Source organism: Pungitius pungitius, chromosome 9 (genome assembly GCF_949316345.1).
Source record: "Pungitius pungitius chromosome 9, fPunPun2.1, whole genome shotgun sequence".
Taxonomy (NCBI): Eukaryota; Metazoa; Chordata; class Actinopteri; order Perciformes; family Gasterosteidae; genus Pungitius; species Pungitius pungitius.
The window spans coordinates 4,172,086-4,186,092 of record NC_084908.1 but is presented as its reverse complement, the minus strand read 5'-3'; the positions used below and the strand labels follow the sequence as shown (position 1 = coordinate 4,186,092).

Here is a 14,007-nt window from a genome sequence, read left to right as displayed (position 1 = left end):
AGTACAAGATAAGATTCATGATACGATGTACAGATATGCATATACAGCATGTATTTTGCTATTATTTGTTTTTGCTTAAATGTTACCACTATGGTACTGCATCGTACCAATCGTGATATGGCACATAGTATGTTCCAGACTGGGATTATTATTTTGTTACTGCTATGATTTAGAATATTTAAAGGCTTTCCCCGGCCCTCAGTTATTTTGTAACGAATGATTTAAGTTGCAAATAAAGATCACCAGAGACTACCGCGTCTGTTTGACCTTGACCTATTGGGAAATCGTTTTAACAATTTAAGTTGATAAATTACATCTTATATGTGTGTATTAGCTGTACCAGGACGCGATATAATACGGCAGCATAATGTGCTGAGCCATAATATCGATGTGAAGCATGGCGTAGTATTGTAAAGTACATACAGTACATTGCTTGTAAACATCTGTAAAGTGGCATTGCCATGAACTCCGGCTTTGTGTACACATTAAAGTTATAGTGAGGCGATAAAGGAGTGGCACTGGTGAGTGCAGTAACACCCTGTGAACGGTGGGGGTCGCTGATGTGAGTCTGCAAACATGGCTGCCCAGGATGAACTCAGTAAGTTTCTTTCTGCGGTATTGGTGATTAATATCTCGGGAAATGCTTTATCGGTGGTTGGCAAAAATTAAATGAACAAAAAGGCCGTCCTTATTCTAACGGTTGCGTCTTTTTTTCCTCAAGTAAGGATAACGCTTATGTCGGTTTACAACTGGTGCAGAGACGGCAGCTAGCTACTCAGCTACACTGCTAGCTAGAATGCTAACGTCTGGAGGCCGTTTGCCCAGTCATGGTCAAAACTAAACCATCACGTATGCTATTAATACGTCTTTGTTAGGCAAACTTTGAAGTGGTAGTTTCACAACGTGAACGTTTCGAGCGTGTGGTGCTAAATGCGAAGGGTGTCAGCGAGTGTGTGAAGACAGTCGATTGGCGTCAAAAATGATATGAAATGCGTTGATGGTGTGTCAGTTAAAGTAGCTAGCAGCATGCTAGCATGCCATCTGTGTGATGGTTGAACTACTCATCAGCTGGCGGCACCAGAGTGGGCTTTCAGTCTGTAACGTGTTTCCATAAAAAAATCGGAAATGCCTGTCAAATTACTTCTAAACTGGTCTCCCGTTAATTTTATTCTCCGATTAAGACGGATACTGCCGAGAAAATGAGACTTAAGAGGTGATCAGGGTCTTCGATGTGTTTAATTTTTATTTGTCTGTTTCGACAGATCAACTGGAACGTGTGTTCCTTCGGCTTGGCCATGCAGAGACCGATGAGCAGCTACAGGACATTATCTCCAAGTTCCTTCCTCCTGTGCTCCTCAAACTCTCCAGCGTTCAGGAGGGCGTGCGAAAGAAAGTAAGATGGGTGTTGTCCATATCTGTGCCTACAGAGGTTACAAGGAATCATGAGTGTTCAGCTCAAGCTACACCTCAGATATTGTCCTTTCTTCCTCACGACTCAAGCTTAAGTGAACGCCATAAAACATCCATGGTTTGCAAACATGCTTTAAAGGACTTTTGATCCTTCAATTTTGCCAGTGAGGTTTTGATCAAATAGGCTTTTTGTTCTGTGATAGGTGATGGAGTTGTTGGTCCATTTGAACAAGCGGATTAAAAGCAGACCGAAGATTCAGCTGCCAGTAGAAACTCTGCTCGTACAGTACCAAGATCCTGCAGCCGCCTCCTTTGTGACGGTGAGTAGAAGTTAAAAATGTATTATTATTTGTAAGTTATCAAATAACATATCTAAGTCTGTTTTCACACAGTTTTAACAGTACATTAAAAATGCTAAATTAAGTTTCCTCTGATTTGGATTTTCTTCTGTTGTCTTAATATTTAAGAAGGGATCAGAACCGAAATGTATTTTCATTGTCTAAGTAAGGATGTGTGGTTACAAACCGGAACGGTGATTGTTTAATCCCTGCTTTAAATCTTGTAGAATTTCACCATCATCTACATCAAAATGGGCTACCCTCGTCTGGAGGTGGGAAAACAGTGCGAGTTGGCCCCCATCCTTCTCACTGCCATGGAGGGCAAGCCACAGCCACAGCAGGACAGGTGAGGGGACACATGCTTTCAAACCACGTAGGATGCACACGAATATTCACTCTTAACGCATACCTGTGTTAAAGCAAGAATGTTTTAAAATTTTGTTAGATTAGATTCAGTTTTATCTCGATTCACACATGACTAACATTTGTTCCGGGTATTTTTTTCGGCGCTGACCCGTATCCGTGCCTTGTCTGACTGTGATTTCACTTCATTCTGGCTTTCTCCTCTCAGCCTGATGCACCTGCTGATTCCCACTCTTTACCATATGAAGTATCCTGCAGACAACTCCAAGCTTACGTCTCCATTTAACTTATCTGAGAGGCCAAAGACGGTGCACCTCCTGCTGGAGTTCATGTTGGATGTTCTGCTGATGCCTTACGGGTAAGTTCACGCCATGCCTTCTGGGTAAAAGCATGTTTATCTGTAGAAGGGTTTTACTCAAAGTGTTTGACCTGTGGTCCCTCCGCCCTCTCATAGCTTTGTCCTGAATGAATCCCCGACTCGCCCGGCTCCCTCCTCAGCCCAGGGAAGTCATTCAGATGGGACGGTGGCCGCAGGTGGCCAGGGCCTCCCCCAGCCTCCCCCAGGGATGAGTGTGTATGCTGCCAAGAGGGTGATCGGAGAGGCGCAGTGGAGCGCTGAGCAGTTAGAGCAGGTGCTCGTCTCACCTATCAAACTATCACGAAACTTGGAGGCTCCAACTCAAAGGAGATGCCTCAAATTTAACTTAGTTTTGATCTGTTTTTCTTTTAAAACCCTCGGATAATAGCTATTCTAAACCTTTTAATGCCTGAGCATTTTTTGACGCCTGTATAACGATTATAATTCCGTCATCCTGTGTTTGGTTTCAACAGTGTAAACTGGGCATCGTAAAGTTCATGGAGGCAAAGCAAATCCCAGAGGTGGAGACTGTGGTGCACCTGGTGGTGGCATCGAGCGACACCCGACATGGTGTGGCCACGGCGGCCGATCTGGAGCTAAAGAGCAAACAGAGGTTGGTGAAGGAGCTTGAATCCTCTCTGGTTCAGCAAGTCGTCCACGCAGTAATCTTACTCTTAATTTACGGAATGGTGCAATGACTTATCAAAAGAATGGGTATACTTATTTCACAAGATAAACAACATTTTATTGATTGATTTATTTTTTTATTTTTATTATTCTTTGACAAGATTAAAATGTTCACGGCATGTTTAAGAGATTGAACGGATAACATAAAGCCTTATGAAAGAAATGCTGGAAGTACAAACTAATATTTACAACCTTGTGTTCAATTATCTTCCAGCATGATCGATTGGAACAATCCTCTTATCATCAACAAGATGTACAAAGTGTACCTGGGGGACGTTCCTCTTAAATCAAAGGTTTGCAAACTTTAAGGTTAATTCTAATCTTTTTAAATATGAAGCACTTCACCCATTTCTTTTTGTCTGCACTAGGGAGGCAACGTGAAGCAAGAGCTGAAACACGAGCCTGTGAGCACCAGAGTCAAGCTGAAGATCCTGCCTCATCTCCTGCGCTCACGCCTAGCTGCAGAGTGTTTTCCTGCTAATATCCAGGTAGGTTGTCTGTTTCTTCACGCTGCATTTGTGTATTCTCAATCTTTGGGCCAAGTCCTTTTTCCAAGTTGCTCTTGTGTGCCGTGCAGTCATTCCTCTCCTCTCTTCCTCTGTAGGTTGTGTACGATGGTTTGTTTGGGGCCAACACCAACAACAAACTTCTGTCCCTCACCTTGCAGTTTGTCCATCATATCTGCATGATGTAAGAAAAGTGTAGTTTTTTTCTAGATTCTCCATATTTCATATATTTTAACACAAACTTTTCTCTGCATCTCAAAAATAATTTTTGGGCTGTAATGTTTTTCAGATGTCCTGACACTAATAAACCTTTGGGTCTTATGCTGCTGAATGGTCTCACCAAGCTCATCAATGAATACAAGGAGGTAAAACTGACAACGCACATTTATACTGCCCTGCTTACCAATTCATTTAATAAATATACATATGTGCGTATGTATACTTACTAAGCATTTGTTCTTGCAGGATCCTAAATTACTATGTCTTGCCTACTCTGCTGTCGGAAAGCTGTCGAGGTAAAATAAAATAACTCCTTTTTTTCCCGTTAAACATGGTTTTTAGTATTGAAACCTATTCAATATGTTATATCTTCTCTTCTAGCCGCATGCCACAGCTGTTCACAAAGGACATCGCACTCGTGCAGCAGTTTTTTGAGTCCATGTGCAAAGTAAGTAGAAGATCTCTGAAATATTTGACCGTAAATAAAGTCTTTTTTTTCAGCCTCCATTCTAAGAAGATACAGAGGGAGTTACTGATTCCAAAGTATCTGTGTCATCTTCTTTAGGAGGAGTCTGACGTCCGCCTTGCCATTCAGGAAGCGTTGTCTATGATGGTTGGAGCTTATGCCAACCTGCAGGGGGCGCTGCTCAACCTAATGGAGGCCTTGGTGGCTGCATATATAACAAAGGTGAGTCCTTACGGCTAAACAAGTTATATTTGGTTATTGAGGAAATCAAAAAGAATAATGTCAAGTAATTTGGGAAGAGGCAGAACTAAGAGCTGATTTCTTGTTCCTGTGGCAGCCGGAGGTGCAGGTCCGACAGGTGGCCATGAAATTTGCCAGCACCGTGTTTGCTCCGGATCACGTGCCATCGAGATACCTGCTGCTGCTGGCTGCTGGAGACCCGTAAGTCCCCAAACACAAGACCACTGCCTAACGGCAAATAAATTGCAATGCAACTCTGCCGTTTGAGTGCTTGTTATGTTCAAATAAGATGGGGGATGGTTAGTGGTAACGTGATGGTGTTACTTTCCCATGAGGAAAACACAGGCTGTGTTCTGTGTGTTTTTCAGGAGAGAGGAGGTGTCCGCAGAAGCTCGGAAGGTTCTCCGAGTTTTTCCAAACAAGAACTCTGAGAAGGAGGGACCAAAGCCGATGCCCTCCTTTCCCGACATGGTGGCCTATGTCCAGGAGAAGGTGGGGCTCTGCGCTTCAAGACAAAACATCAAGGACACATTCTTTGCGAAATGATTCAATCTCTTTTTACATTTTTTAATTTTTTTTTTAATATCAGGCAGCCCAGAGGATCAAGACTCCAGCTAAATACACTTCTGGAACCTTCACAATTCCTTTTAACCCGTCTGCATTTGGAGAGGTAAATATTACTTGGTGATCAGGCTGTGACATTGGATGAGTTTGCTTCTACTTCTTTTTTCATTTGCTTCAGACCCCTAACTGTTCCCTGTCTTCCCAGATTGTGCTGTACCTCAGGATGTGCTTGGCCCACAGCGCCGGCGTCACACCCATGTCCGCGCGCCTGGCAGACATGCAGGACGACGCACCGGCCATCGGGCTCTACGTCCGCATGCTGCTGACCTCAGAGTCCAAGGGTTCAGAGGCGAATCCCGTCCACGTCTACATGGATCTGCTGCAGCAGCTGCTGTCTGCTATCGGGGGTGAGTCATGTGCCCGTTGTTACTATGGGCTTCATAGAACATTTAAGATATTACCATTGGTTTGTCTTAATGTGATATCAATGCAGTGGTACAGAATTTGTTTATGTCATGTACTTAGTTATATTCTATATAATTGTAATTATATAATTGCCATGAAAGTGTTGGTTGGAAACTCTTTATTAATTGCACCTGTCCTTGTTAATCTCATCAGGAATCCCAGTTATGTACTGCCTACTGGAGGCAGTGTCTGTCTGCCCAGAGTTACTGGCTTCCAGATTTGTTGATAAAATTGACTGGATCAAAGTGAGTATTCTTTAGGATGTGGGCCATTCTCCGTTGGGATTTTCCACGCTCTAATTAATTAGTGAGACATATATTGGTGCCATTATAAAGCTACTCTAATCACTTAGCTGTCCTGTGATGCATAATTCCCGAGTCTCCACTTGAGCTGTGCTGACAGATGTTTCCTTCTCCAGAGTCTGATGAACACAAATAAGGAGGACATGAGGGAGCTGGCAGCCCAGCTGTATGCCGTGGTCGTCTCCTCCATGACCGGCGAAGAGCTACAGGCGGCCGTGCACAATCTGCTCAAAATCACCAAGGACAACCACGTACGTACACCTTTGTCTCCTGAGCACTTGACATAAAAAAACAAAAAAAACAAAGCTGTATTTGGTTTTAACCTGCATACATGTTCATTGGTTTCATGGATCCACAGAGTCCCGAGACTCAGCACGGGGCCATCTTGGCTCTCGGCTATATGGTGGGACGGTACATGAGCAAGAAAAAAGCTGCTGCCTTTGGGGACTCCGAGCACAGCACAGGGCCGCAAATGAGCATCACCTCCCAGGAAGATGATGAACTTGTTGCCATGGCCACCAAGTCAATTGGTAAGACATTTTTTCTTTTTCTTTTTACATAACAATTTTCTGCGGTTTAGACGGCTTTTACTGATTGACACCCCCCCCCCCCCTCCCACCCCCCTCTCCCCAGGTTCCTTCCTGGACAGCAGCAGTGCGCTGCTGGCGGTCGCAGCGTGTACAGCTCTGGGGGAAGTTGGCCGTAATGGCCCCCTGCTCATCCCCGACGACGGGCCAGGCTTCACCAAACTGTCGGCCACGGAAAACCTGCTGGCTCGCATCCCCTCCGGCAAGGAGAGCTTGAAGGTAACAGTGGACGCAGTCTTGATATGTGCGCGTATGTAAACGTCACATTAGATCTTAAGCCGAGAGATTAGTGACACACTTTGTCTCGTCGGTCCAGATGAAGGAGCGCTCCATCCAGACGTTGGGCTACCTCCCGGTGGGAGATGGAGACTTCCCTCACCAGAAGAAGCTGCTACAAGGTCTCATGGACTCTGTGGAGGTATGAAAGGCACGGGCTAACTGTAACGTAAGATGCCTCAACTGATGCATCAAACCGTTGCGTGCCACCTGACAGATGTTGACTTGAGATCGGGCCTCATGAGTGGAAGGATTGCTTCTTTTTTTCACTTTTATTTCTCCTCATTTTTTAAGGCTAAGCAAGTGGAGCTGCAGTTTACAGTCGGGGAGGCTATAACCAGTGTCTCGATAGGCACCAGCTCTGGAGCAGCCCGAGACCCGTGGACCTGCACTGAGGACCAGTACAGCCCGCCACAAAGTAAGTACTATAGCCGAACTTCACTCCCTATAGCATGCATCGTCCCCCCTGTAGGAGGCTTTTGTCCTCTGTCGCTTAAGGTGTCTTCCCATTTTGTAACTGTTAATGAATGGGGGGTGGAAAGGGATTTTTCATTATCTGAAGTGGTCCACTGATGGAGGGTGTCGTCTGCTCGGTACATTGTTTGAAGCCCTTGAGCCAGATGAGTGGTGATTTGATTGACTGTGGTTGTCAACTTTGATCAGTCGGACGAATCTGATGACTTAAAGTATTCCGACGTGGGGCGGACGCCTCGTCTCTCGCATAATGACAGCGTGAAGTGGATATTGATGAAAGATGTTTTGCATTGCTACTAATCAGATATGTGACACATTAGATTTACCTGAGCAGTCATTTCCCTCAAACATTTCCTCTCTCCCCCCTGTTAGATGTGAAAAAAAATGATGTGGTCCCTTGGGTCCTCAAGTCCATCCTGAGCAGGTACATACCCAGCCAGAACCCCCACGTCCGACAAGCGGCATGCGTGTGGCTGCTTTCTCTGGTTAAGAAGCTCAGCCAACACGCGGAAATCACGGTGGGTGTTTTCTCCAACAGGAGAATTAGAAACTGTGTCAGTTCAGAGCGAGGGATAACCTACGCAATGAGTCATTATAGTAATCAACCCTACTTTCCAGTGTTTTCAATTGGCAAAATATCTACTTGAATGCTTTTCTTAAATTATTCCACATTGCTTACAACTGCTTACAGAAGTTGTATCTGTATTTCTCAATGATCACAAACATTTAGCATTTTCCTTCACAGTCCCACTTGAAGGAGATTCAGGTGGCGTTCATCTCTGTTCTGTCGGACCCCGATGGTAAGAGGAGACATTTGATCCATCTGTTGTTACTCAACACCATCCAATGCTTTTTGTGATGTGACAAAGCGAAGCATCGGCCCTCTTTTCTCCGTCTTTCACGTAGAGCTGAGTCAGGACGTGGCCTCCAAAGGCCTGGGCCTTGTGTACGAGATGGGAGGGGAGGCCGACCAGCAGGAGTTGGTGTCCACCCTGGTGGAAACCCTCATGACGGGCAAAAGGCGAGTGGGGGTTTAAGGACTGAGTGAAACCACAGAAAGCTGTATAGTCTCTCTGCGGGGGGGTCGATATGTAGACGTTGTTTAATTCTCATTCAACTTTGCAAGCAGGGTGAAGCACGCAGTGTCAGAAGATACCGAGGTGTTCCAAGGAGAAGGTCTGGGGAAAACACCTGACGGGTGAGTCGAATTTCCCCACTGTTGATGTTTTTTGACTTTCTGCAGTGCCGAACGTTGATCCTCCCTCTCCTCTCGGCAGTCACGGCCTCACCACGTACAAGGAGCTCTGCTCGCTCGCCAGCGACCTCAACCAACCAGACCTGGTCTACAAGTTCATGAACCTGGCCAACCACCACGCCATGTGGAACTCCCGCAAGGTATGCCGTTCATGCGCCATCATTGCCTTGTTTTTTTTTTTGCAAGCTCCTTATTCTGAACTAACCCGGGGGTCGTCTGACCTCTTCTCCTCTCAGGGGGCGGCGTTCGGTTTCAACATGATTGCATCCAAAGCCGGGGAGCAGCTGGCCCCGTTCCTGCCCCAGATTGTGCCCCGCCTGTATCGCTACCAGTTTGACCCCAACCTGGGCATCCGTCAGGCCATGACCAGCATTTGGGACGCCTTGGTCACTGACAAGACCCTGGTAGGAGCTTAGAGCGCCGCAAGCTACAATAAAGTACATCTTCATGCATAGAAATGGATGTGAAGAACTGCTGCCGTTAGAGGTAACGTGAGCGCGTTGGATTGTTGTGTTTCAGGTGGATAGGTATCTGAAGGAGATCCTACAGGATGTCATTTCCAACTTGACCAGTAACACCTGGAGAGTCCGTGAGTCCAGGTACGGTAACTAACAGACACACAAACACTAAACTCCAAAGGAAGACTTATTGTCTGCTTTTCTGCTACTATTTTTGTATGCATTTGGACAAAATGGCTTTTTGTCAATATGCTCAGTGTTTATGCGGTTGTATGTTTTTCATTTGTTTAAGAATTTGTAGTGGTAAAGAATGTAACAGTCAGGAAAAAAAACATCCATCTGGTTTTTGAAGCAATCTATTTTCCTTCCAGCTGCCTCGCCCTCAACGACCTGATTCGCGGCCGCCAAGCCGACGACCTCGTCGATCACTTGGCAGAAATGTGGGAGACGCTGTTCAGAGTCCTCGATGATATCAAGGTGAGCGGCGAATGAGCTCGCTGGTGGATGAAATGATGGATGGACACGCGATGAGATGACTCGTATGCGGTCGCCTCGTAGAGCGGACATTACACGCACACGGGAGAATAACTGCAGGAAGCATGCCGCTGTTTATTGACTGATGTCACACTGCGTTTCAGGAATCTGTGAGGAAAGCAGCAGACCTTACGCTGAAGACGCTTAGCAAGGTAAAATAGTAACATGTGTTGATACCGCGTGATGTTACCGCGCACACGTTCACGTGCGGCCCTCTGGTCCTGCTCCAGGTATGCACTCGAATGTGCGAGTCCACGGGCTCTGCAGCCCAGAGGACGGTGGCAGTGCTGCTGCCCACCCTGCTGGAAAAAGGCATCGTTAGCAATGTGTCGGAGGTCCGCGCGCTAAGGTAACGTCGAGCAGTATGGATCCTGGTTTCTGTCGCCACATAACCAGGTTGTTGCCTTGTTCTCCCTCAACTAACCCTTTAACCCCCCCCCCCCCCCCCCCCCACCAGTATCCAGACCCTGGTGAAGGTCAGTAAGACGGCGGGCGCCAGGCTGAAGCCTCACGCCGCCCGGCTGATCCCGGCCCTGCTGGAGGCTCTGAGCACCCTGGAGCCTCAGGTCCTCAACTACCTCAGCCTCAGAGCCACGGAGCAAGAAAAGGCGAGCGCAGTCGCCTGCCGCAACTTCACTCAAAGTCTCCATGTTTATTTTCTTTATTATTCAATTGCTCTTTGTGCTTCTCTAGAGTGCCATGGACGCCGCCAGGCTGAGTGCCGCCAAGTCCTCTCCTATGATGGAGACCGTGAACATGGTAGGGAACCGACCATCAGGATTCATTGGCAAAACGTGATAAAAGCCAACCTTTTAGTGAGCGCCCGTCTCGTGTGTCCCTGTGCTCAGTGTCTGCAGCACCTGGATGTTTCCGTGCTGGGGGAGCTCGTCCCCAGGCTCTGTGAGCTGCTCAAGAGCGGTGTGGGCCTGGGCACCAAGGTACACACACACACACACACACACCTATGATTGTCTGTAGGTGTTCTCTGCCTTGGATTGTCTTCTGCCTTGTCTCCCGTACGGGTGTATAGAAACCAGTGTGGCGCGCCACCCCGTTTTTATGCTCTCTCTCTGTTTCCGGAACAGGGAGGCTGTGCCAGTGTTATCGTCTCACTCACGGTGCAGTGCCCCCAGGACCTCACCCCGTACTCCGGTAAGAGAAGCCCATCCCTCACTGGACCTTGTGTTTTTAAGGTTTGACACGAGGGACCTCAATGGCGGAGATATTCTGTGTTTCCAGGTAAGCTGATGAGCGCCCTGCTGAACGGCATCCATGACAGAAGCTCCGTGGTACAGAAGGCCTTTGCCTTCGCTTTGGGACACCTCGTTAGGGTAAGCAGCGCTTCTGTTAAACCATTTCTTATTATAATGATAACACCATTGGTGGTTCTCAGTGTTAAAGGGCTTGTTGACCCTCCCTCACCCCCTCTACTCCCATTAGACCGCAAAAGACAGCAGCGTAGAGAAGCTACTGCTGAAGTTAAACAACTGGTACTTGGAGAAGGAAGGTAAGATGGCGGACACGTTCTCTTCTCCTCATAAGGACTGTTTGCGTTAAACCCAACGGCACCTTTAGGACCTAGCTTATCTTCTTCTTATTCCCTCTTTCTCTCCCTCCCAGAACTGGTGTACAAGTCGTCGTGCGTGTTGACGGTGCACGCCATCAGCCACTACAGCCCCGATGTGCTGAAGGGCAACGCGTGTGTCGCTCTGCCGCTGGCCTTCCTGGGGATGCATCAGGCACCTGGTCCCGACGAGGAGAAAGGAGAGGGCCACGACGCGGCGCTGTGGGCCGAGGTGTGGCAGGACAACGTCCCGGGTGAGAAACCAAACCTGTATTGAATTGATGAATAGCGAACTGCTCAGATGAAAAGTTGTGGAAGTCTTAATGTGCTAACGTAAGCTTTTTTTCCTCTGAACTATTCTTTGACTCAAGGGAGCTTCGGAGGTATCCGACTCTACATGACGGAGCTCATCGCCATCACCCAGAAGGCCTTGCAGTCCCAGTCCTGGAAGATGAAGGCTCAGGGTGCAGCTGCCATGGCGACCGTGGCCAAGGAACAGACGGGTTCGCTGGTGGCGCCGCACCTCGGGATGGTGCTAACGGCTTTAATGCAGGGGCTATCCGGACGCACGTGGGCCGGCAAGGTGACAGCAGATGTAGCAACAACAATCTCTTTGTGTTATGTCTCAAATACATTTTGGTCTATATTTATATTTTTGTGTGTTTCAGGAGGAGCTATTGAAAGCCATTGGATCGGTAGTCTCCAAATGCAGGTAAGTTTAATAATTTATTTATTTGTTTGTTTGTTTGTTTGTTATGCATACATAATTGCTTCCATGATTCCTGTGGCTTTCAGCACAGAGCTGAAAAAGCCGTGCGCTGGCCAGCCCACCATCCCCGAGGTCCTGGATCTCGTGTTGAAGGAATGCCGCAAGGAGAGTCTGGTGTACAAAATGGCCGCCCTACGCTGCGCCGGAGATGTCCTCCAGAGCAGCCAGGAGGACCGCTTCAGCGACGTGGCCGACATCCTTTTCCCCCTGATCAAGAAGGTTCAGATCACCCCTGCCATCACACCACTTCTTTTTTTTTTTTTTTTTTTTTTTCTCAAGTGTGTTCAAACTCACCTTACCGATCCCCCACAGAACTGCCCCGAGAGCGGCGGCATGTCAAAGAGGTTGCGGGAGGACGATGACGACGATAAAGACGTCAAGGAGAAGGAGCTGCAGACAGAGACCCTGCTCTGTGCTTTTGAGACTCTCGGAAAGGCTTGGCCCACAAACCCTCAGACTCAGAGTGAGTGACCGACACCGCTGTCAGAGCGAAAATAAGGAATAATGAACAATATTTGAGGGCTGAAATTGTTTTTATTTACTCCACTTTTTGAGAAAACACAGCGTTGGACTACCCCTGTGTCTTTGGGTCACGGTGCTCCACTTGTACTGATCTAATAAGAAAATGTTTGTCTTCACACAGATATGGCAGCACATTGTTGATGACTTACTACATTTTATTCCACTTTTAGATGTATGTGCTGTATTTTTTATTAAATAGAGTGAAGTGGCCAGTCTAATAACTGCAGACCAGTGATTCAAAGGTGTGGTGATGGTCACACGGCGTCCTGACTCGAGTCTCCGTCTGTAGCTCGTTTCCAGGTGGCCGTGTGCAGTCTCATGTGTGAGAAGCTCAAGCTGAGCACCTGGAGAGTCCAGCTCGCGGTTCTCCAGTGCATGAAGGCGTACTTCAAGGGGTAAGGGCCGATCCAAACCGACGGATCCTGCTGCGCTCCCGCTGAACCCTTCTGACCGAAGGGTTCGTGGTGTTTTTGTCTCCGTAGGTTGTTGCTGCTGGAGAAGGGCGGCGAGGACTTGGACACGTTGTCTCCGATCCTCGCAGAGACCTGCGGCGCCCTCACTCACCCTCTAGGTCAGGGCCTCGCCATGTCGCTGTAGTCTGTGTTTCCAGTATAGTGTAGTGCTGCAAGTACTCACCATTTTTGTTTTCCCCCCCCCCACGCAGAAAACAAAAGCTACTCCTCTGTGAGGACGGAGGCCCTGTCGGTTGTGGATATGATCGTGAAAAGAACCGGGGGTGAAAAGAAGAAACTTACTTATATATATTTTCCAATTCCTGTGCTCTAGGATTTCTCTCTTGATTAGTCTCGTAATACATACTGATTCTGGGGTGTGTTTCTCAATATGAATCTTTGTGTACATATTTGTGTCCAGAGAGCGAGCAGTGGGACTGTGTGTCCGTGAAGAGCCGGGAGCAGCTGCAGCGCTCGCTGTCAACGCTGCAGGGCGACAGCAGGCCTGACCTGAGGGACAAGGCCCAGGAGCTCCGCAGACACATCCAGAGCCAACCCTGAATGCAGGGCGTGCTAACGAACACACACACACACACACACACACACACACACACACCTCTTCTTTCTGGTGTCTTTGATGCAGCAATCCTTAGATATTCCCACATCTCAAGTCCTTGCATTACTTTTCCATATTAGCTGTGAGTTGCTCCACTCAAGGTGATACACACACACACACACACACACACACCGTGGACAGTAAAGTGATAAAAACATGCTATATAAATCAATGTGTTGGGTTTGCAGACACTGTATATCTATGGTCCTGTGCTGGGGACGTTTGCTACTGTTGTAGGTTATCCTACTCCTAAGTATCACAGCAGGTTGTACACCTCTGCTCAGGCAGGAGGTCATTGATGGAAGTGGACACTTCCTTAACCGCGGAATAAGCAACACTGCAGCCAATTTAATTTAATACGGGCTTAAGAAGGTTATGTGATGCTATAGTTGTTTGAATTTGTCTCTAATTAAATAAAACTACAGTGACAATTTTGACAAGTGGCTTTCTTTTTGTCCAAATACGTAATTGTATATTTGCTTTAGCGGCTTAAAATGGAAGAGACGAGTTAAAATTTGCATTCTTGCAGGAGTTATTAAGAATGATTATACATTGAAGGGACTACAAGTATTCATGTACAAA

At 47.2% G+C, this 14,007-nt stretch overlaps 1 protein-coding gene across 1 annotated transcript; it reads left to right on the top strand.

Annotated features, from left to right (window-relative positions):
* Positions 1-538: 538 nt before the first annotated feature.
* On the top strand, positions 539-13,557 carry ecpas (Ecm29 proteasome adaptor and scaffold). Its single transcript, XM_037472265.2, has 49 exons — positions 539-598; positions 1,263-1,393; positions 1,614-1,730; positions 1,976-2,094; positions 2,320-2,469; positions 2,566-2,743; positions 2,943-3,082; positions 3,371-3,449; positions 3,525-3,644; positions 3,761-3,846; positions 3,952-4,027; positions 4,128-4,177; positions 4,263-4,329; positions 4,447-4,569; positions 4,685-4,788; positions 4,956-5,079; positions 5,177-5,257; positions 5,357-5,558; positions 5,770-5,861; positions 6,035-6,169; positions 6,277-6,448; positions 6,552-6,724; positions 6,822-6,923; positions 7,076-7,199; positions 7,628-7,773; positions 8,001-8,055; positions 8,162-8,276; positions 8,385-8,453; positions 8,533-8,650; positions 8,747-8,914; positions 9,030-9,109; positions 9,340-9,445; positions 9,607-9,654; positions 9,733-9,851; positions 9,960-10,110; positions 10,196-10,261; positions 10,351-10,440; positions 10,588-10,654; positions 10,742-10,833; positions 10,943-11,009; positions 11,123-11,320; positions 11,438-11,649; positions 11,735-11,778; positions 11,862-12,054; positions 12,148-12,298; positions 12,647-12,752; positions 12,840-12,928; positions 13,022-13,093; positions 13,231-13,557. Exons 1-49 carry the CDS (start codon positions 577-579, stop codon positions 13,368-13,370), a joined length of 5,529 nt encoding a protein of 1,842 aa, XP_037328162.2. The 5' UTR covers positions 539-576; the 3' UTR covers positions 13,371-13,557.
* The last annotated feature ends 450 nt before the right edge of the window (positions 13,558-14,007 follow it).